The sequence below is a fragment of the Myodes glareolus genome, chromosome 20 (genome assembly GCF_982192425.1).
Source record: "Myodes glareolus chromosome 20, mMyoGla1.1, whole genome shotgun sequence".
Lineage (NCBI taxonomy): Eukaryota > Metazoa > Chordata > Mammalia > Rodentia > Cricetidae > Myodes > Myodes glareolus.
The window spans coordinates 54,054,282-54,074,658 of record NC_142045.1 but is presented as its reverse complement, the minus strand read 5'-3'; the positions used below and the strand labels follow the sequence as shown (position 1 = coordinate 54,074,658).

General features: G+C 41.5%; 1 protein-coding gene across 1 annotated transcript in view; it reads left to right on the top strand.

Moving 5' to 3' along the window:
* The window catches only part of Prkci (protein kinase C iota), a 59,812-nt gene extending 39,703 nt beyond the window's left edge, over nucleotides 1–20,109 (top strand). Inside the window, exons 8-18 of the mRNA XM_048452655.3 lie at nucleotides 527–585; nucleotides 4,913–5,089; nucleotides 5,500–5,597; nucleotides 6,063–6,149; nucleotides 6,412–6,547; nucleotides 8,945–9,032; nucleotides 10,303–10,428; nucleotides 11,356–11,435; nucleotides 13,360–13,449; nucleotides 13,933–14,048; nucleotides 17,309–20,109. Coding sequence (XP_048308612.1) covers nucleotides 527–585; nucleotides 4,913–5,089; nucleotides 5,500–5,597; nucleotides 6,063–6,149; nucleotides 6,412–6,547; nucleotides 8,945–9,032; nucleotides 10,303–10,428; nucleotides 11,356–11,435; nucleotides 13,360–13,449; nucleotides 13,933–14,048; nucleotides 17,309–17,396 — 1,145 coding nt within the window. The 3' untranslated portion in view covers nucleotides 17,397–20,109. The remainder of the gene's footprint in view (nucleotides 1–526; nucleotides 586–4,912; nucleotides 5,090–5,499; nucleotides 5,598–6,062; nucleotides 6,150–6,411; nucleotides 6,548–8,944; nucleotides 9,033–10,302; nucleotides 10,429–11,355; nucleotides 11,436–13,359; nucleotides 13,450–13,932; nucleotides 14,049–17,308) is intronic.
* Nucleotides 20,110–20,377: the final 268 nt, after the last annotated feature.

The following is a 20,377-nucleotide window of genomic DNA, read 5'->3' as shown; positions in this document are numbered from 1 at the left end:
CTCTGTGAGAGTCAAGCATTTCTAAGATAAAGGTTATAGGCCTGCCATCTCTGTTTGCGGGTGTTAAAGCATTTCAGTAGGATTTATAGTCCTCTGTAGAGAACAAATTATTCATAAATAAGAGAAAAGGCAGGACTTGACCGCCAATGGGTGCTTCCTCCCTGCCTTCACTACTCTTTCTTTTTAAATGATCTTCCTTTACCTTATGTTTTTTAAGATTTATTTGTTTTATGTGTATGAGTGCTCTGTTTGCATGTATGACTTTATACCACAAGAGGACATCAGATCCCACTATAGATGGTTGTGAGCCACCATGTGTGTGCTGGGAATCAAACTCAGGACCTCTGGCCAGTGCTCTTAGCCGCTGAGCCATCTCTCCAGCCCCTTCACTACTCTTAACAAATATTAAGCTTTCACTAATTACTTACTCATATGTAAAGACAAGAAAAACTGTCAAAAGAAAAATTTTAAGTCAAATTCATCATTGATTATTTTTCTTTTTTAATATTTGATTTTGAATTTTTAGTAATTCCATATAATCCTTCAAGTCATGAAAGTTTGGACCAAGTTGGTGAAGAAAAGGAGGTAAGATAATTTGTACTACTGTATACAGCATCGTTAGCTTCTTAGAAGGACGTGATCTCTTAGAAATGTAACACTTGGAGCTGCTTACCCACTAGACAGTAACAATCAATACAAGGAAAACATTTAATGATTTTAGAGTTCTATTTTTATTTAAATTTTTTATTAAGTAGTTTTAATTATGAAATAACTTAAATTTATTTTCAGTTTAAGATAGCATATGCAAAAAGTACAATATACATAGGAATAGCATTCAGTACTTGATAATATTGTTTGAAACATACTGCAGACTCTTCTGTTTTCTGGACTAATTGCTTAAAGTGTAAATGATTAAATGTCTTAATTGCTATTTAAAAATATTATTGTTATTATTGTATGTGTGATGTGTAGGAATGAGATAGGCATGCTGCCATATGCATGTAGAAGTGGAGCTGATGCTCTATACCTGTATATGGCTCCTGGGAACCCCGCTTAGGTTGCAAGGCCTGGGTAGCAAACACTTTCTTTCACCTGCTAAGCCATCTGACTAGTGATTTTTTCTTTTTTTTTTCTTTCTATTAGGCAGTTTATTGGGTTTTAATATTTATTTTTGTATGTATCTGCGTAAGAAAATGCCACATATGTGCAGGTGGTCATGGATGCCCAAGAGTGTGTCAGGTCGATTGAGGCAGTTGTTCCAGGCTGCTGGGAGCTGCCTGATGTGGTGCTAAACTTGGATCTGCTGCAAGAGCAGCAAGTGTCCTTAACTGCTGAGCGGTTTCTCAAGTCCAAGTTTTTGTTCTAAAACAGAAATTAATTAAAACAATAACCAGTTTTCGAAAAGCTTTTGGTGAAAAAGAATGTCACGTGTTACCTGTTCCCAGTCTGTTGTCTTGGAAGCAGCCCTTTGCCTCTTCTCATTGTGTGAAGAGTGTCTAAATCTTGGTCATGGAAGATTAGTCCTTACCTTTTCTTCTTCTCACTTTTTAGTGCTTGATGGCTGTTATCGCCCAACTTTTTATTATGGAAATTTGATACAGAAGTAGCAGACAGAACATTGTAGCAAAGCCCCTCCCCTATGCACTACTCGGTTCTGTTAACTGTGAACTCCTAAGGCCGGGGTTTTGTCTCCTTACATGCTTTACTCCAGCAGAATTTTGAAGTAAATCTGTTGATCCCGTATTTTTAGTATGGCATCTTAGACTCCTTCTGATTTAGTCAATTACCTTTTGTTTGTTTTCTTTTGTTCTTTTGAGTCAAGTTCTCCTGTTGCCCAGGCTGTCCTAGAACTCCCTGCATATCTAAGGATGACTCTGTCTCCTGATCCTGCTTCCTCCCCCTCCCAGACGGGGGATTACAGGTGCTCCTGCCCTGCCCAGCTGCGCCCCAGTCTCCACTCTGTTTTATCTTCTTTTAGTCTTTCTAAGTGTGCATGTTTGCTTCTCCACTGCCGAGGTTGTTAACATTTATAACCCACTCTGCCACTGTGACCAGGTCTTGTTTTGTTGTAGGCTGATTGAGTCATATAGAGGAAGAAAACCCTGACACTAAAGAATGTGTCCTCTGCTCTTCCGGACCCGTGTATTGCTCATATTTCTTTAATCTGCTCTTTGGTGGTCTTTATTACTTTTTTTTTAGTTTTTTTTAGAAACGTGTTGGCATTTTATCATTATCATCATTACTCTTACTGCTTTGGTGGTTATACCTTTTCAGTATGTGTAACTAATGCTCAGGTGATGGGACGTAGCTAGATGGGTTTTTGACACAGTGACATAGGATGACCTCTCAGAAGAGAGATGCACCACCACTCCAGAGGCCTGTCCTGTCTCCTCCTCCCCCTCCCCTAAAAGTAGCCATTGTCTGCGCCCCTTTATTTGCCTTTGTTCCAGCTGTAGAAATGGACTCCTACAAAATGCATGTATCTGACTTCTTCCGTGTAACATAGATGTCATGTTCCACGGAGCAGTACTTCAGTTATTTTTATCATTTCCATTTATCTGTCCCACTTCAATTTTCCCTCTTAGTTGGAATTATTATGATTTAAGATGAAACAATCTTATAAGTATGGTTTGGCTACTGACCCAGCTGATGAAAGCCAGTGTGTCATCCCAGCTACTCAGGATGCTGAGGCAGGAAGATAACAGAGCCAACCTAGACAACTTAGTGAAGACCGATTTCAAATAAAAACTGAAAAAAGGGTTGGAGAAGTTTGAGGAGTCGAACATTTACCTAGCATACATGAGGTCCTTAGTACTACATAAAATAAAAATTTCACTCCCCAGTACTTCATAAATAATTAATTATGTAAGTAAATAACAACTTTTGGGGCGTGAGTAGTAGATGTGCTAAAGAGTATGTACAATCCACTGAAAGAGATGGTGGCCACAGGCTTCCATTTGTGTGTTTGTAGTTCCACCAAACTACAAACTCCTGTGAGAATTGTGGTTGTTCCTCATTCTTGTCCACGCTGAGGCTGGGCAGTCTCTAGTAAGCCAGTCCTCTGAGTGGAGATACTGGCGATGGATTTTTTTTAAATTGTTTTAAGCTTTCATCCTATTGCTGGTTTATGTAGCGATCCTGTAGCCTTAAGATTCAACACAAGCTGTTGATACTTTGATCATTTTCAAGAAGATGCCCTTTAAAGTAAACTTAGTACTTGAAGTTCAGTCTTCTCTCTTCCTGTCTTCAGTGATATTTTTGCCATATTTTCAGTTTTTTGATGGGGGGGTTTAAATCAGTGTTCTTTATTTAAATTTACCCACTTTGTTTTCTATTTCTAGTGTTTGGCCTTTTCCACCTGATGTTTTTTTCTTCTTAAAGAACTAAATTGGTATTTTCAATAATGAGAATCTAGTATTACAAAGTGTAATTATTATTATTTCTAGTTTTTTAATGTAAACTTTTTAAAAATATTTTTTAGATGTGTTTACTTTATTTTATGTGTATCAATATTTTACTTTCACATATGTCTGTACCACATGTGTGCCTGGTACCTGTGGAGTTCAAAAGAGGGCATTGGATGCCCTGGCACTGTTGTTGCAGACAGCTATGGGCTGCCGTGTGGGTGCTGGGAATGGAACCAGGCTCCTCTGGAAGAGCAGTGGTCCCCTCTCCATCCCCATGGCCATTCTCTTTAAACTATTGTTGTTATTGTTTCTAATTACGTGTGTGTGTGTGTGTTACGTGGGTATGTGCACGTCAGTGCAGGTGCTTGCAGAGGCCGGAGGACTCAGATCTGGAGCTTTTATTTCTTTCTCCTCTCCCTCCCTCCTTTCCCTCTCCTATCTTCCTCTTCTTGATATTTTTAACCATAGGATTTCTGCTTTATCCTTTTTTTTTTTTAATTATTGTAGGGGTTTTTTTTTTGTTTCTAAGTTTTGGAGCCTGTCCTGGAACTCCCTCTGTAGACCAGGCTGGCCTTGAACTCACAGAGATCCACCTGCCTCTGCCTCCCAAGTGCTGGGATTAAATTTGAGTGCCCCAACCCCTGGCTTCTGCTTTATTCTTATGGGGCATGGTCCCTAAAGGTGTTCTTTTGGGTTTGCAGATATCGTGTAAAAAATTATCTTTGATGATCTGCATAAATTGATGGATGTTTAAATTTCTAGTTTTAAATGAATTGAAAGGGTTACTTTGCCATCCCTTTAATATCAAATCTACTGCTATCTGTACTGCTTCATGTTCATTTCCTGCCTGTAGCATCTCATACACCTTGGAGTGTGTCCTCTCACAGCCCAGGATACATTTATCTGGTGTCAACCATTTCCTTACAGACTCTTCTATCTTTTTTGGTTTTTAGAGACAGGGTTTCTCTGTAGCTTTGGAGCCTATCCTGGAACTAGCTTTTGTAGACCAGGTTGGCCTCGAACTCACAGAGATCCACCTGCCTCTGCCTCCTGAGTGCTGGGATTAAAGGCGTGCACCACCAACGCCTGGCTGACTCTTCTATCTTGATATTCTATTTTAACTTAAATTCTGTTTAGAAAACCAAACAATACACAGAGCTGCCAGTGTTATCCTGTCCACATATGTTCTCCTCGTTATCAGCATCTCTTCTCCCAGTCATGAAAGTCAGTGTCAAGTGTAACTCATGTGTCTCCGTGATACTGTGCTTGAAACCTGTCAGGTCCTTTTCAAGACGTCCTTTAGCATTCCTCAGATCAGCTCTGTTCTTAACACTTCTTAGCCCCCAAGCAAATGTTTTAGAATATATAAGAAAAGAGTTAAGAAATTAAATTTAATGTTAAGAAAATACTTTAAAATCATTATAGTTAGAACAGTTTGTTAGAAATAGAAAGTATTGAGCAAAATATTTCCAGGTAAAACTTTGTTGTATAAATGTTCTCAACAGGCGACGAACACCAGGGAGAGTGGAAAAGCGTCATCGAGTTTAGGTCTCCAGGATTTCGATTTGCTGCGCGTTATAGGGAGAGGAAGTTATGCCAAAGTACTGTTGGTTCGATTAAAAAAAACAGATCGCATTTATGCAATGAAAGTTGTGAAAAAAGAGCTCGTCAATGATGATGAGGTAAGCATGGTGATGTTTATGTTTTTTCTACTTGGAGGCAAGCCCTAGCATGTACGAAGCCCTGGTTTAATCCAGAATACCAACAGACAGACACAACAAAAGCGCACTACTTCAGCATTTGTGCGTCGTTATTGTGGTCTGCTTCTCTAAGAACATGCCTTAGGTAAAAATAACGTCAAGGCATATCATTATCAAGGGAAGTACTTGAGCTTTCTGCGTGTTCAAGACTATTTCATAATACTGGACATTTTGTTATTGTATTTTCTCTTTGTATAACTTTTGTTTCATGACAGTGAGTAATTTTGATATTTAATCGAATTAGTTAACATTTGTGATGATTGGCTTGCTAAGAACAAATTTTTCATAGTTTTGGTCGTTTCATTTGACATAGATTTCGTTGGTTTAAATAGGACATTGACTGGGTGCAGACGGAGAAACATGTTTTTGAGCAGGCGTCCAATCACCCTTTTCTTGTTGGACTGCATTCTTGCTTCCAGACAGAAAGCAGGTGAGGTTAAAGTGGACAGAATGTTCCTGGGCTTCATCTGTTTCCTGTAATTCCTGTAGGAGCACTAAGAACTTCCTGCTACAATCAGCAATACCAGTCTAACACCAGTCACTAATAGAAAAACAGAAAAGAAACAGGGAGAGAAGGGGCTCTTAAGACACAGCAGTAGATAGCCAGCCCTTTAGTGCCCTGCACATTCACAGTTTAGGACATAGTGTCTCCTTTACCTTACATGACATGTAGACATGACTCACCTAGTCAGTAGCTCCTTACCCCAAGCAGACACTCTAGAGTGGAGTCCGTGTAGTTGTGCCATGCTGGACTCCTCTCTGTGTCCGTGCCTCTTGTTCTCACTAAGTTCTTGGCGAGGACTCAGTCAGTCCCTTATGCTATGTGATTGCTGTTCTATTGGAAATGCCACAACTATATGACTCATTTTGACTTGTGGTTCTGCCTCTGTTTTAGGTTGTTTTTTGTTATAGAGTATGTAAATGGAGGGGATCTAATGTTTCATATGCAGCGACAAAGAAAGCTTCCTGAAGAACATGCCAGGTAAGTGTTTTGTTTGAGTTGGATTTGTGCCTCAGGACTGCCTGACCTTGTGTCAGCTAGTTGAAAACAGTACATAAACAAGTTATCTTGTTGCTGGTTTATTCTTTGTAAGTCACGAGGAGGCTGAACTAGGTTAGTTTACATAACAAATTATAGTATACCTATCACATATTAAAATCTGTTTGTGTTCACTGTATGTTTAGGGTTTTTCAAGCAGTGACCAGTTGTAGGAAAATCATGTGTATGTTTTCTTCAATTTAAGGTTTTACTCTGCAGAAATCAGTCTAGCACTGAATTACCTTCATGAGCGAGGAATAATCTATAGAGATTTGAAGCTGGATAATGTGCTGCTGGACTCTGAAGGACACATCAAACTGACTGACTATGGCATGTGTAAGGTGAGCGAACCCTCGGGCAGCTCGTGGCTGTCAACTGAGTAACTTCATGTTCAGATGGGAAGTGATCACTGCCTTGTTTAAGAGGTTTTGGAATTCTAGTTGAAGATGAGTGTGTACTCCCTGACCATTTGGCCATTCTCAGAATTCCATGTCTTTTGGAATATGTGTGTTATATATAGGGTTAAATATTTTTAATTGATTATAACTTTTTTGTCTTGAAAGCTGATACACTTTTGAATAAAATTTGGAAATAAAAATTACCTACAATCCTCATGTTAACCCAATATTTGCATATCATCTTCCAATCTTTTACCATTTTGTGGACTCTGAACCTACTTGCAAACTTTCCTTAGGAGTCTGTTTTTATATTTAAATTTCAAATCTCTGATATAAAGTAAGAACAAAATCAAATAAGCATTTTGCTTTGTCTCAGATTATGTCTATTTATTGGTGGTTTATATTTTGGCAACAGTGTTTCATTTAGAGATCTGGTCTTTTGCCACAAAATGTCTAGAGAACTGTTCTACTTATTAATGCTCCTCCAACAAAGCATCCCCAGGTGTGTGGGTGTATGCACTCTATTTATCCGCCTGGAGGAGGTGCCACCAGAGCAGAATTCCATGTTTTTACAGTAGTAAAACACTCGCGTGGTATTGAGGATTTAATGTTACATCTGTATATCTAACTTACATTAGGAAAGAAAGCCTTCACACAATGTGTACAACTCAAGACCACTTTCCTATGACACACCTTCATTTATTCTGTTATGTAAGTGTTCATTTGTAGACAGTGAGAAGGTTTAGTCAGTGCACTCCTGTGTATCCTTCACTTCTGTTTAGGGAGACCCTTTGCCATTTTTCTCTTCTCTCTTAGCGTGGTCTCTCTCTCTCTCTCTCTCTCTCTCTCTCTCTCTCTCTCTTTTTGTTGTTTTTTAAATCACACCAGGCGGTGGTGGCACACCTTTAATCCCAGCACTTGGGAGACAGAGGCAGACTGATCTCTTGAGTTCAAGGCCAATCTGGTCTATAGAGTAGAGTAAGTTCCGTAAATTCCAGGACGTCAGAGCTACACAGAGAAACCCTGTCTCAAAAAAAAAAAAAAAAAAATGAATTAAGTAACCACAATAATAGTGGATTCTTGTGAGTTTCAAGAGCAGATGAAAATATGAGCAAATTAGAACAGTGGTTTCCTTCTTCTCCTCTTCCTCCTCCTCCTCCTCTTCTTCCTCCACTGTTTGAACAAGAGTAAAACTTACCAGTAGCACACGGAGGCCGTAGCATGACTCACCTCTGCAGGGCTGAAGCAGGATGGTCAAGAGCTCAAGGCAGACCTGGACTGTCTCGCAAGATTTTACCCCCATCTCCCCAGCCCTGCAAGGACTGTCCTTCCCTTTATTTGACCATATTTATACTGCGTATATGGGTATATGTAACATATTTGGTTTTTGGATTGCTTTTTACTTTCTGTTTATTTGTGTTTGGGTGGGTTTTGTTTTGTGACTTTGCTTCTGCTTTGTTCTTTGGAGACAAGGTATCAAAACCTGTGTAGCTGAGGTTGTCCCTGAATTAATAGTTCTCTGCTTCAGTCTTCCAGGTGTGGGGACGATGCCTGCACCACCGTGCTTGGTTTTTCTTTTCAGTTTCAGTTTTTAATCTAAAATTTTCTCTGCTTATTAGTTATTGGTATGTAGCCTATATTCTCTGATATAGGGATGTTAGAATCTTATGATTGAAGACAATGAAATTTTTCTAACTTGTTCATTTTTATTCTTTTTTTAAAAAATATATTAGTAGGTATACAGAAATTTATATTTGTTATAGTTCTTCATGGGTGTTCCATTTAGCTAAGAGTGTTTTCTCTACTTAGCCTGTTTGTGCATTCCTTACTGTTCACCAAGGCAGAAGTCACGCTCCACAGGAAGAGTGACCAGAAGGCGGCACCAGACCTCATTACAGATGGTTGTGAGCCATCGTGGAGTTGCTAGGAATTGAACTCAGGACCACTGGAAGGGCCACCAGTGCTCTTAACCTCTGAGCCATCTCTCCAGCCCAACAAATATTATTTTAAAAGTGATTTTTATTTTGTTTTGCTTGAAACAGGGTTTCTCTGTGTAACCCTGACTGTCCTGGAACTCATTCTGTTGACCATGTTGGCCTCAAAGTCACCTGCCTCTTGCTAAATTGACCTTAGCAACATCTGGTGTGAATAAGTTTTCTTTACTCTAGTAGCAATCCCAATTTTCATGGTAAGATAAATGTTCTTAATGATATTTTTTAGGTTTAATATATTGCATATACGTGGTGAGTTTAGACAGTAGATGAAGTACAAGAGAGGCAAATTTAAAATAGTATCTTATCCTTCATTTTTTTTTTTCCCTCCTTTTTTCCCCTATGAAAGGAAGGATTACGGCCTGGAGATACAACCAGCACTTTCTGTGGAACTCCCAATTACATTGCTCCTGAAATTTTAAGAGGAGAAGACTATGGTAATAAATAAATAGGTGGTATTTTAGCTATTGCTATATTGGTAGTTTAGTGTGGTACGAACTACAATATACTATAGCATTTTAATACTCGTCCTGGTAATAGGAATGTTTCTTGGTTCTGTTAACCTACATGAAGACTCTCAGGTCCTGAAACCAGAGCCAAAAAGAGTTTGGTATTTGGTGGAGTATACATTTGAATAACATTTTACTAGTGACAAACACTGAGCAGTGGCAAGAACTGTGATAAATAACTAACTCTAAGCTCCCTTGAAATCTGAGGTTACCGTAATTGATTCATTTTATAAATAAGGGAACTGATGCACAGAACAGTTTAAATCATAGTAGCCAGAAATGGCCCACGTAGGTTTTAAACCATCAGCTGTGTGAAGCCAGTGTTGTGAACTTCTAGATTGTTCAGATCCCCTGGGGTATTTCCCCTAGGAGTCTAAAAGATGCTAAAGGCTAGGTCAGGCAGTCAAGCATCAGACAATACATCGCCCTATCCCCCTACCCCTTTTCTGAGTCAGGGTCTGGCTCCATAACCCTGGCTGTTCTGGAACTTGCTAGGTAGACCAGGCTAGCCTTGAACTCACAGAAATCTGACTGCCTCTGCCAAGTGCTGGGATTGAAATGTGCACCACCACATCCGACTTCCATTAATTTTTTTTTACATTTGTATTTATCATTTTTATTAGTTCTTTGAGAATTTCATACAATATGTTTTGATCGTATCTACCCTGTCCTGTTCCTCCCAAGCCCACCCCCACACACTCACTCACCTTTGTGTCCTTTTCTTTTTCGCTCATGTCCAGTGTGTGCTGCCCACAGGAGCGCGGTCAGCTTACAAGGAGCAACTCTCTTAGAGGAAACTCCCTCCCCCAGCAGCTATCACCTGCAGCTCCTCCCTTCCCGCGCTGGCCTTTGGTCTGGCTAGAGTTTGCATGGGGCTTGTGCATGCTGTCCCAATTGCTGTGAGTTCCTGTGTGCAGCTGCCCTGATGTGTCTGGAAGCTGTTGTTTCCTTGTATTGGTCCAGCACCTCCTGCATTTATAGACTTTCCCATCCTCCATAACCATCTCTCTACTTGGGAAGAGGGATTCGTATATAGATGTTCCTTTTAAGGTTGGACCAGTTTTTCTGTAGTTCTTAGTGCCTGCCAGACTATTTATAATCTAATTAGAATTTACATTTCATTTCATGATAAAGTAGATTTCTGATTGCTGGCTTTTCATGAATACAGAGAAGATTTATTTGAATTTTCTTTCCAAAGGCTTCAGTGTTGACTGGTGGGCTCTTGGAGTGCTCATGTTTGAGATGATGGCCGGAAGATCTCCTTTTGATATTGTTGGGAGCTCTGATAATCCTGATCAAAATACAGAGGACTATCTATTCCAAGGTAATTTACAGTATTTTGTTAAGATTCTCAATAATATAGAACAAAATTAAGACTTTCAAATTACTATTCTGAGTAAGAAAGGGAATGATTTGGATATACACTCTGACTTCCCGTTCCCACTCTAGTCTGTAGTTCCGTCTGCAGTGCTCCTCCGCACTCCTGACACAGCCGCTTGGCTTGTCTGCCGCAGAGACTGAAGCGGGGTCTGTGCCTGGAGAGTCTAATCTCTGCACGTGAACCCCGGCTTGGTGCCCGAGCTCAAGAAAAGCAGTGTAAGGATATCAGAGAGCCCAGAGGTGGTAAGGCTGGAGTGCCCACAGCGAGGAGTGCTGAAAGCTGAACAGGAGCAGGGGGCCAGGCACAGGCTTCTCTACCACAAAGTGGTTAATATGAAAAGCCCCCGGCCTCACTGGTGGTTAGAATACACACTGAGTGTTAGTGAGCTACAGTTTCGTGCCTGTACATTTAACAGAGACTTTAGTCTGATGAGAAGTGCTTAGTGCTTGGAAGTGTAGAGCTGCTCGTCGGGAACTCGTCGGGACCGCTGGTGGGGATGGAGCTTAATTTTACATTTCCTGGAATAATTCTGTGCTACATATGCAAGCGCTTTACCTTCTTAACTTTATACCTTGTAAGAACCCTGTGAAGCAGGTGTTGCTTCTATTCCTGTTTACAGAGGAAGAAACTGAGGCACAGCAAGGATATAAAAAATAAAACATGCTTGTAAATAGTAAATGCAGTGTTCAGGTGAGGTCCCAGCTCTGAGAAGGAGGGCCAAGGGATTGGGAAACTATATGAAGAATTTCAGTTATGTAGAGAATGTGTTTTCTGCTGAAATGCCTTAAATATCTTGGCGTCTAAAGAAAAAAACTTAAATATTCCAGTCACATAAAAAGCTGAAAATTACTGTCATTCTTACCTTCCTAGTTATTTTGGAAAAGCAAATTCGCATACCACGTTCTCTGTCTGTAAAAGCAGCAAGTGTGCTGAAGAGTTTTCTCAACAAGGTAAGAACCGTGTGTGAAATCTGATGTGACCTCCATTCCCTACTGTGTGAGTCAGCCTGGTAAGTGGAGGTGCAGGCAGTGCGTTTAGGGTGGAGTTTATTCCATAGTCAATGAGACACGATCAGATCCTCACCTGATTTGATCACCTCCTGGCCAGTATAATTTACCCCAGCTAGATTTCTAGATTTGATGCTTTTAGTGTAAGTGCATAAATATCATGTCAGTGGAGGAAGAATGTTGTCCTTGGGAACAGCTATAACTGCATTCTCACTTCCGTTTTGTGTATCGTTATCCATAACACCCATTTATCACCATGTAGTTTTTGAGCAGGTGGACAGTGGTATTTTCTACCCATTTCATAATTGGAACCCAATATAAAATAAAATTCAGAGGAAACGAAATAGCATCTTAAAAATGTAAGCATCAATCACTTGTGGTTGTTGATGCACTAGAGGAGTTTAGGGTCTAAGATTAAGAATTTGGGATTCATAAATTTTATTTCACATAAATAAGGTAGGAAATGGATTATATTTGCCACCTTGAGCAGATAATGACAAAGTTTAATAAAATTGGAAATCGGCACTTAGTTTAGAGGGCTATTTGTGTGTGTGTGTGTGTGTGTGTGTTGGTGATTTTTGCCTGCATATATATTTGTATACCACGTGTATTACTGCATTACAGGGAGGCCAGAAACGGGCATCACCTCTCCTGGAACTGGAGTTAGAGTTGGTTGAGAGCAGCCAGTGTGCTCTTAACCACTAAACTCCTGAGTGACTATTTTTTTGAGGGAAGATTTAAACTGGAAAGCTTATGTTTCATACAATGAGAAATGAAGTTGAGAGATGCTAATCTATAAAATAAAATGCCTTTTACGAAAAAGAAAACATTCCAATTCACAGTAAGAGTAAAAAGCCAAGGCTTTATGAGGTCCAGTGATCAGGTAATGGCTGTCACTGTCTTAGACATGAGGGTTTGTTGCTGTAGTTGAGCATAGGGCTATCGCACTGGTCTAAACGTAAGTGTGATAACGTTCAGAGGGTTCTCAGTGGTGGTCGTACTCGCTAGCCCAGGCTGACCTTGCCTTCTGTGTAACAGAGGACGGCCTTGGACTCCTGACATTCTTGCCTCCACCTCTCTCTCTAGGCTTTTGGGGGCGCCCACTACCCAACTTCCAGATAAATCACACACTGGCTTATTCTTAGTTAGAAGTGCCCAGCCTTAGCTTGGCTTGTTTCTTACCAGATTTTCTTAAATTATCCCGGCTACTTTTTGCCCCTGGGCTTTTCCTTTTCCCTACTTGTGAATATCTTACTTTCTCTCTTACTCCGAGGCTGGCTGAGTGGCTGACCCCTGATGTCTTCCTCTTCCTGTTTCTCCTCCTATTTATTCTCTCTGCCTGCCAGCCCCTCCTACCCTTGCTCCTGCCTCGCTATTGGCCATTCAGCTCTTTTTTAGACCATCAGGTGTTTTAGACAGGCAAAGAATCATAGCGTCACAGAGTTAAACAAATGCAACATAAACCAAAAGCAACACACCTTAAAATAATATTCCCCAACACCCGCTTTTTTCGTAAACAAAAATGAAAAGTTTTAACTTTAATATAGTAAGACCGTATACAACAAGAACAATTATCAAGTGAAGATTACATTCAGAATGTACTGAATTCCAATTCTTTTGTGTCTGGTCGATTTAAAGAAAATACTTCAATGGGGTTATAGGTGTTCACCGCCATGTCTGCTGCCATGCTTACCCCGCTTACTGCCCTGAGAAGTTGTTGAAGAGCCAGGAGGGACCCTTAGCTGTTGCGCTCTAGATGACTCACTTGGTGGTGGGGCTTTCTAGAACTAGCTAGACATTTCCAAACAAAGCGTCATAAGACAGGAATCTCACTCATCTCGCCCTCGAAACACTGCTTCTGCCGTAGGACCCAAAGGAGCGGCTGGGCTGCCACCCTCAAACTGGCTTTGCTGACATCCAAGGACACCCGTTCTTCCGGAATGTGGACTGGGACATGGTATGTACTGTGTTGTTGTTGCTGCTCGGGTTTTACTATAACCAAGGGCCAACTTTTATTATGCTAATGAGTTACTGAAAAGCTAAGATATTGTAGCTTAAATAAATTAAAACTACCCTATAGTACTTATAAAAAGCTTTAGAGAGCTGGGCTTGGTGGCACACGCCTTTAATCTCAGCCCCTGCGAGGCAAAAGTCAGCCTGGCCTACAGAGTGAGTTCTAGGACAGGCTCCAGAGCTGCATAGAGAAGCCCTGTCTTAAAAAAGGAGATAAACAAGAAGTTTTAGAAATAGAACAGTATATTAATGTACAGGGGCAGTTTGTAATATTAAGGCCCATACCGACATTCAGATTAATAAAATGTGGCCATGGTTGCTGAACTGGTATAGCAGTGTGCCACGTGAGCTGTGGGAGAGCAAAGTAGAGTGCAGAGGCACGGTGTTTCTGGGTACGGCCTGAGCTCTCCTCTGGGCTGTCTTTCAGATGGAGCAGAAGCAGGTGGTGCCGCCCTTTAAACCAAACATTTCTGGAGAATTTGGTTTGGATAACTTTGATTCCCAGTTTACAAATGAACCAGTCCAGCTCACTCCAGATGATGAGTAAGTAATTCCACACACTAAAATGTTTTTAAACTTCTTTTGAAATCTAAATCTTAAGGCTGTTTAATTGTTGGAAATACTCTCTAATTTATATGTAACCATCCATTGCTGGACTGTTTAAAACTCTAGCAGTGGTTATATCTACTTGCTTTGTGTGCATTATCCCAGTTCTCACAACAGCTCTGTAAAGTGGGCATTGTCATCTTTACAGATTAGAAACCAAGGCTCAGAGAGGTTAAGGAGAGGTGCGCAGGTGTCAGGATTCACACCTGGGGCTGACTGGCCAAGACCTGTACTTACCATTGGACTGCACTGCCCCATTCCAATATGAGCATCTCTCTGAGTTTCTGGGTATTCCTTTTAAAAATGATGCAAGTCTCTTGTGTGGCCAGCAGGGGTCAGACTACTTGTTTGTGTCATTTCAAGTGATTAGAGATTGTTTTGATTCCCTCCCCCCCCCCCAAAGATTTTCTAATCTAAGGGGCCTTTGCTCTTGGTGTTCACTTTTATTTTGGTCCACACACTCTTGGCAGCTGTTCCTTGGAGCCTTCTCTCAGGGACTACTTTTCCTGACTCTGTGAGAATTTATCTGTCTCTACCTCATTCGGCCAACTGTGTCTCAGGACTGTGACCTCTCTGGGTGATTGTGTCTCAGGACTGTGACCTCTCTGGATGACTGTGTCTCAGGACTGCAGACGTCTGTGTCTCAGGTCTGGGCCTCACTCCTCTGGGCCCTTATTCTGCCTCCTGCTGGGAAAGACCTCACTCCTGGAAGGCTGCCCCTCCGTCTGGTCTGCCCTCTCCATTCCCAGCTCTTACTACTTCAGTACCTTAGTTTTCCTCCTACCTAAAGGCACTAGTTTTGCTTTTTTACACAACCTGAGCCCTTCTGTGAGACAGCACGGTTTTGTCACTTGATTCTTTCCTCTTCAGACATTTAAAGAGATGCCTGTTGTTGTTCTTAGTAAGAAATAAACGGTAGCTACCAGACTCTGTCAGTGTGGTCAGCACTGGTAGACGTTTGTAGATGAGCTTGCTGCTTAACCTTTGGTTCCTAGGTCTCAGAGCACTGTTTGGTTAGCCCTCTTCTCCCCCACGTCTGGGACGGTGTGGCGCTCAGAGCAGTGCCGTCCTAGGTCAGCTTGTCTGTGCCATCTTTCTCCCCTCCCCGGCTCTGTACATGGCAACCTTCTGTTGCTGTATTCAGTTCGTGCCCTGGAGACTTCAGCGGGCCCTGTGTGGTGGATGTTCCTGACAGACTGTGTGTTAGAAGGAGCAGGGGAGTTAGCCAGAGAGAGGTGCTCAAGTCCCTGTTGCTCTCCCCTGCCGTGCAGCCTTCTGTAGGACTGCATGGCTTCTCGGGTCCTGTTCCTTCTCATGGTGTCCGCCTCACAAGGATCCTAGGAAGAGTAAGTGAGCGTGATTTCTGAGCTTCTCGCTGCCGTCCGCAGTCATGTCCACTGGATAGGGTTCCTATGAAGAAGAAGCGAGGGTGGTTGCTGAGCGTCTTGCTGCCGCTCTGTGGTGCTCCTGTCCTTCTGTTTGACATCTCACTGACTGATGGATAAACAACTCAGCCCACTTTCTATGCTATTCCTTGGTTTAGGTCATGCCTTACGGCTGCCTCTTGCACCACCACCTATTCCTGTCGATCAGACTCAGCTGTGCTTGTTGATGTCTTTCAGCCGGCAGATTCTATACTACCCACTGCTGAGGCGGCTTTCTGTGTTTTCCTGTAGCACTTGGATCTGAGCTTTCTTTTCTTGTCCTGTTGCTGTAACCCGAGGTCCAGTCTCACACTTCATACCAAGGGTGTAGTCCCCCCAGCTCACTGATTCCTCCTCCTTTACTGTGTGTCCTATCCAGTGTGCTTCATGGACTGTTCAGTTCTTCAGCCCTAGTCAGAAACCTCCCAGGTGACAACTGTCCACACCCCCACCCCACCTTTGTCCCTGCCTTACCTCTTAGGCCTATCACTAAAACACAAAAGGTGTTTGGGCAGTCTGTCATTCACCACTGCCCGCTAGTCTCTCTCCTGACTCACGTCTCTCTTCTCCTCTGTCATTTTCACCAGTTGAAATCTTCCTCTTTTCCAGAGACCTGAAATTGCGACTAGATCTGACTAGTGGAGGTGAAATCCTTTCATGAAACATCATTAGTTGTAGATGCAGTGCCGTCCTTCCAGGGGCCCCTCCCCCTCGGTGCCCTTGTAGTCCCCAGCTCCAGCTCTGGTGCTTTCTTCGATTCTGCACACTTGCCCACCTTTCCAGTTCCACATGCAGTGTAGTGAATGCTGACTGCCTTGGTTTCTCCAGCTCGGTGTTGCCCTCCCTTTCCACATGTGGTTAGAGCAGGACTCAGCTGTGGGAAATATTGCAGACAGTGGGGTTGGGAGATGGCTCAGGGGGAAGGTGCTTGCCATGCAAGCATGTGAACCTGAGTTCAAATCTCCAGCAAGTGTGACGACACACATCTATAATCCTAGTACTCGGGGTACAGAGATGCTGGGGACCTGGAGCTGGTTAACCATCCTTCCACAGTGAGCTCCAGGTCCTGTGAGAGATCCTGCTCAGAAAGTAAGGTGGGTGACTGAGGAAGCCACATGCTGTAGACCACAAGTACATGGGTGCTTGCGTGTGTGTGCACATGTATGTACACACAAAAATTAGAGGATACTACTTTCTCTCAGAGCTTTGCAGTGTATGCTGCTCCATCAAGGAGGGCTTGGCAGTGTGGCACACCCTTTAGGTACTGGAGTGTTGGGTGGTCTGCTCTCACTGTGCACTGAGGTGTGTCCAGTGTGACGCGGTGCCAGCCTCTCCCTTGCCCCAGGTCTCGGTGGACTTGTTTCTGTTGCCGTTTCCTTTGGCTAACTTCTTCCTTCTCTTCACTGCCTGGCTAAGTGATTGCTGAGCTTGGTGTTAAATTAGACCTGCCTATTTACCTTAATCGAGAGTTCTGTTCAGAGGAAAAGTTAAAATAACTGGGATTGTGATCATTTCTGTGTTTTTAAAAATCCTCAGCCTGATTCTGAGCCCTCTTGGCTCTCAGGCTGCTGCTTGTGGGGCTATTAGTTTTCCTCGTGGGCTTTTTTTTCCTTCCTGGTTGTTCTAGAACTCACTTTGTGATTAATCTAAGAACTTGTTTTCTTTCCACAATTAAAATCATTTAGCTGTTTTTGCATTTTAGTTGTATTTCACTGTTTAAAGGCTAAAAAAATCTTGATTATGATGACAATAAATTCACTTTTCTTTCAACAGTGACATCGTGAGGAAGATCGATCAGTCTGAATTTGAAGGTTTTGAGTATATCAACCCTCTTCTGATGTCTGCAGAAGAATGTGTCTGACCCTCGCTTTTCAGCTGTTCATTTGCTTCCTGCCATTTAGTGCACGGGTCAGCTGTTAGCCTGGCACCGTTAGCATTTATGTTGTCACCTGCAGACATCTCTCAGGATCCTCTTATACATGATAGGACTCATAGAGCTAAGAAAAAGAAATTAGAGCTAGCTTCCTGACAGTCATGTCAAACTTTAGTTACGCTTGTTCTCCAGAGTAATGAGCAAGGAAGTTGTCTTTAGTTTGAAGGAAATACCACAGCTTCTCAAGCAGAGCCTCTGTTGCGTTGTGACACAGGGTGGGATTGCATCATCAGTGTCCCACAGTTGTCATTTCGTGGGAAGTCAATTGAAGGCTTAATTGTGTAGTGGAGGGTGGCTCACAGTACATCTCGTATACTAGTTTCAGAGTTCCTTGAAGAATCCTCCTATAAATTTTCTCATTAGTTCGGATAATTATTGATATTTAAAGGAACGGTTATCAAATTGATACACAATTTACTTGTTTTATTAAGAATTGGATTATAAATTAGCTATGTTTGAAAAAGTGGCTCAATGGTTTATTTTGTGAGTTGTTTGTTTTTTGTTTTTGTTTTTTTGAGACAGGGTTTCTCTGTGTAGCTTTGGTGCCTGTCTTGGAACTCACTCTGTAGACTAGGCCGGCCTCGAACTCACAGAGATCTACCTGCCTCTGCCTCTGCCTCCCGAGTGCTGGGATTAAAGGTGTGCACCACTACCACCCGCTTATTTTGTATTTAATTTTTTTTCTTTTTAGAATAAGGGGTTGAGTGTCTGAGCTTGCCTTCTCAGAGAGAGCTAGCGTATGCAGCTCAAGGACCCAGAGAGCATATGGATAGCTGCTCAGTACATATAAAGGAAAAAGCAGAATAATAGTAATGTTTTGTTTCTTACTGAGAATGAATCCTACAGTTGCTTTTGAGATTTGGTTTAAATAATGAGGAAGTACTCACTTCTTCCCAAACTTAGAAAAGCATTCCATTCATTCAGGGGAGGCAGAACGTTTATGTATATATATTTTATTACTTAGTATGCAGGGAAATAATTTATCTTCTAAGCAGAATGTCTTAACTACTTTTGATTCCTTCCCCAAAGTACATTGTTTGTACTTTTGAGACCAGTTGGTGTCTACAATGAAATTCCAGAACAGTAGTTTATGTTATGACATGAGTAACTGTAACACGCGTGTTCGCACACCACAGTTCTAGTTCCTACTGAGTTTTATGTCTTAGGTAACAAAAATAATACATAATAGAATGCATTTCAGAGGCAGAGTTCTTCAGTTCTCCGCAATATTTTCATTAATATTAGTATTTAGCAACATTTATTTAAAGAAGTACCATTTAACATCATTCTGCTGTTTATTTTAAATATTTTTATATAAAGAACTTTAATAATCTAGATAAAGTACAATTGTCAAATCAGTAAAATTTAATTTTAGGGATGCTATCTAGTGTTGAGTGTTATAATGATTTAAAACATGTAGGTATTTAAAAATTATCCTATGTTTCATTAGAAGTGTAAGTTTCCCAAGTCTGTGTCATGCATTTTCTTTTCTTCAAATAACTTAAGGCTGAGAGCGCTGGAAACCTCCATTGATTGAAGCCAAATAAAGGACACCGAGGTGGCTCAGCAGGTAAAGGAGTTGCTGCCCAGCCTGATGGCCTGGCTTTGCCACATGGTGGAAAGAAAGAACAAACTCCTACAAGCTGGCACACCATGGCGCATGCACACCCTCCCCTGCAATAAATAAGGGGGGGGCAGCCAAATACATGCAGTAGAATGCACATCAGGAAGCAGCTGTTTATCTGTATATCCATGTTTGTCTCATGTTTGAGAAGTGTGCTTCCCCAACACTTAGGTTTATTTTAAGTTGAAAAGCGTCGCATCATAAACTGGTAGAGAATTCTGGCATGTCAGCACACTTATGACCATTGAAGGGTGCTGTCCCTTGGGCATCTTGGAATACACAACAGTCACTGAGAGTTTGTTTGAAAATGCACATCATTGGGCTACCTTCGGACTCTTTGGGGACTTCGTATTTCATTTTGAAAAACATTTTCTTCAAGGTATTCTTTTTATGTGTGTGACAATATTTCTTATGGGGTGTGAGTCTACTTTTGTGGTGAAACAGTTCAAGAAAGGTAATCAGTGAATGAACGCCAAATTTGTCTGCAAACTTAAATGAACTAATCCAATTTGCATACCCTCCCCTCCTCGTCCCCAGTAAACCATCCATTTTCTGCCATACTGTGCAAATAAGAGACGACGAGGTCTCTGATTAATGGTGGTCTTTGTTTTTAAATCTTTTTTTTAACTAATAAGATTTACTCTGTGTGTTTTATACAGAATTATTGTAAATGTTTTTTCGTTCTAGTTTTCAGTCCGTAAGTGCCGTGCCAGCTCTTTATACGCTATGTAAAAGTTCTCTCAGAACACTCATCGGGGCTCTTGGTGTGAATGGGCAGAGCGATTGGCATTTGGTGTCTTAGAAATCATTTATTTTGCATAAACTGTGGTCAGATCGTTTTATCACATGCAGCTGGATTGGATGTCTAGTTCCATGTGTCCTCAGTGCCGGTACATTTAGTTTAGAAATTTATTTTTATTTTTGTCATGTAGACTATTGTCTTGTTCACTATTAATGTAATCTGTATTTGTATAATTTTTTTACATTAAAATCTTTAAATAAAATGTTTAATACCTATGAGGAGTGGACCATTTTTAACAAGTGCCACATTAAAAAAAAATTGTGGGGCACCCCCTTAAATCCTAGCTCTTGGGAGGCAGAGGCAGGTGAATCTCTGAGTTCTAGGCCAGGCTGGTCTACAGAGCTAGTTCCGGGACAGCCAGGACTGTTACACAGAAAATCCTTGTCTCAAAACCAGCAAACAAAACAAAACAAAAACAGGCCTGGAGAGATGGTTCAGTGCTTAAGAGCATTGGCTGCTCTTCCAGAGATCCTGATTTCAATT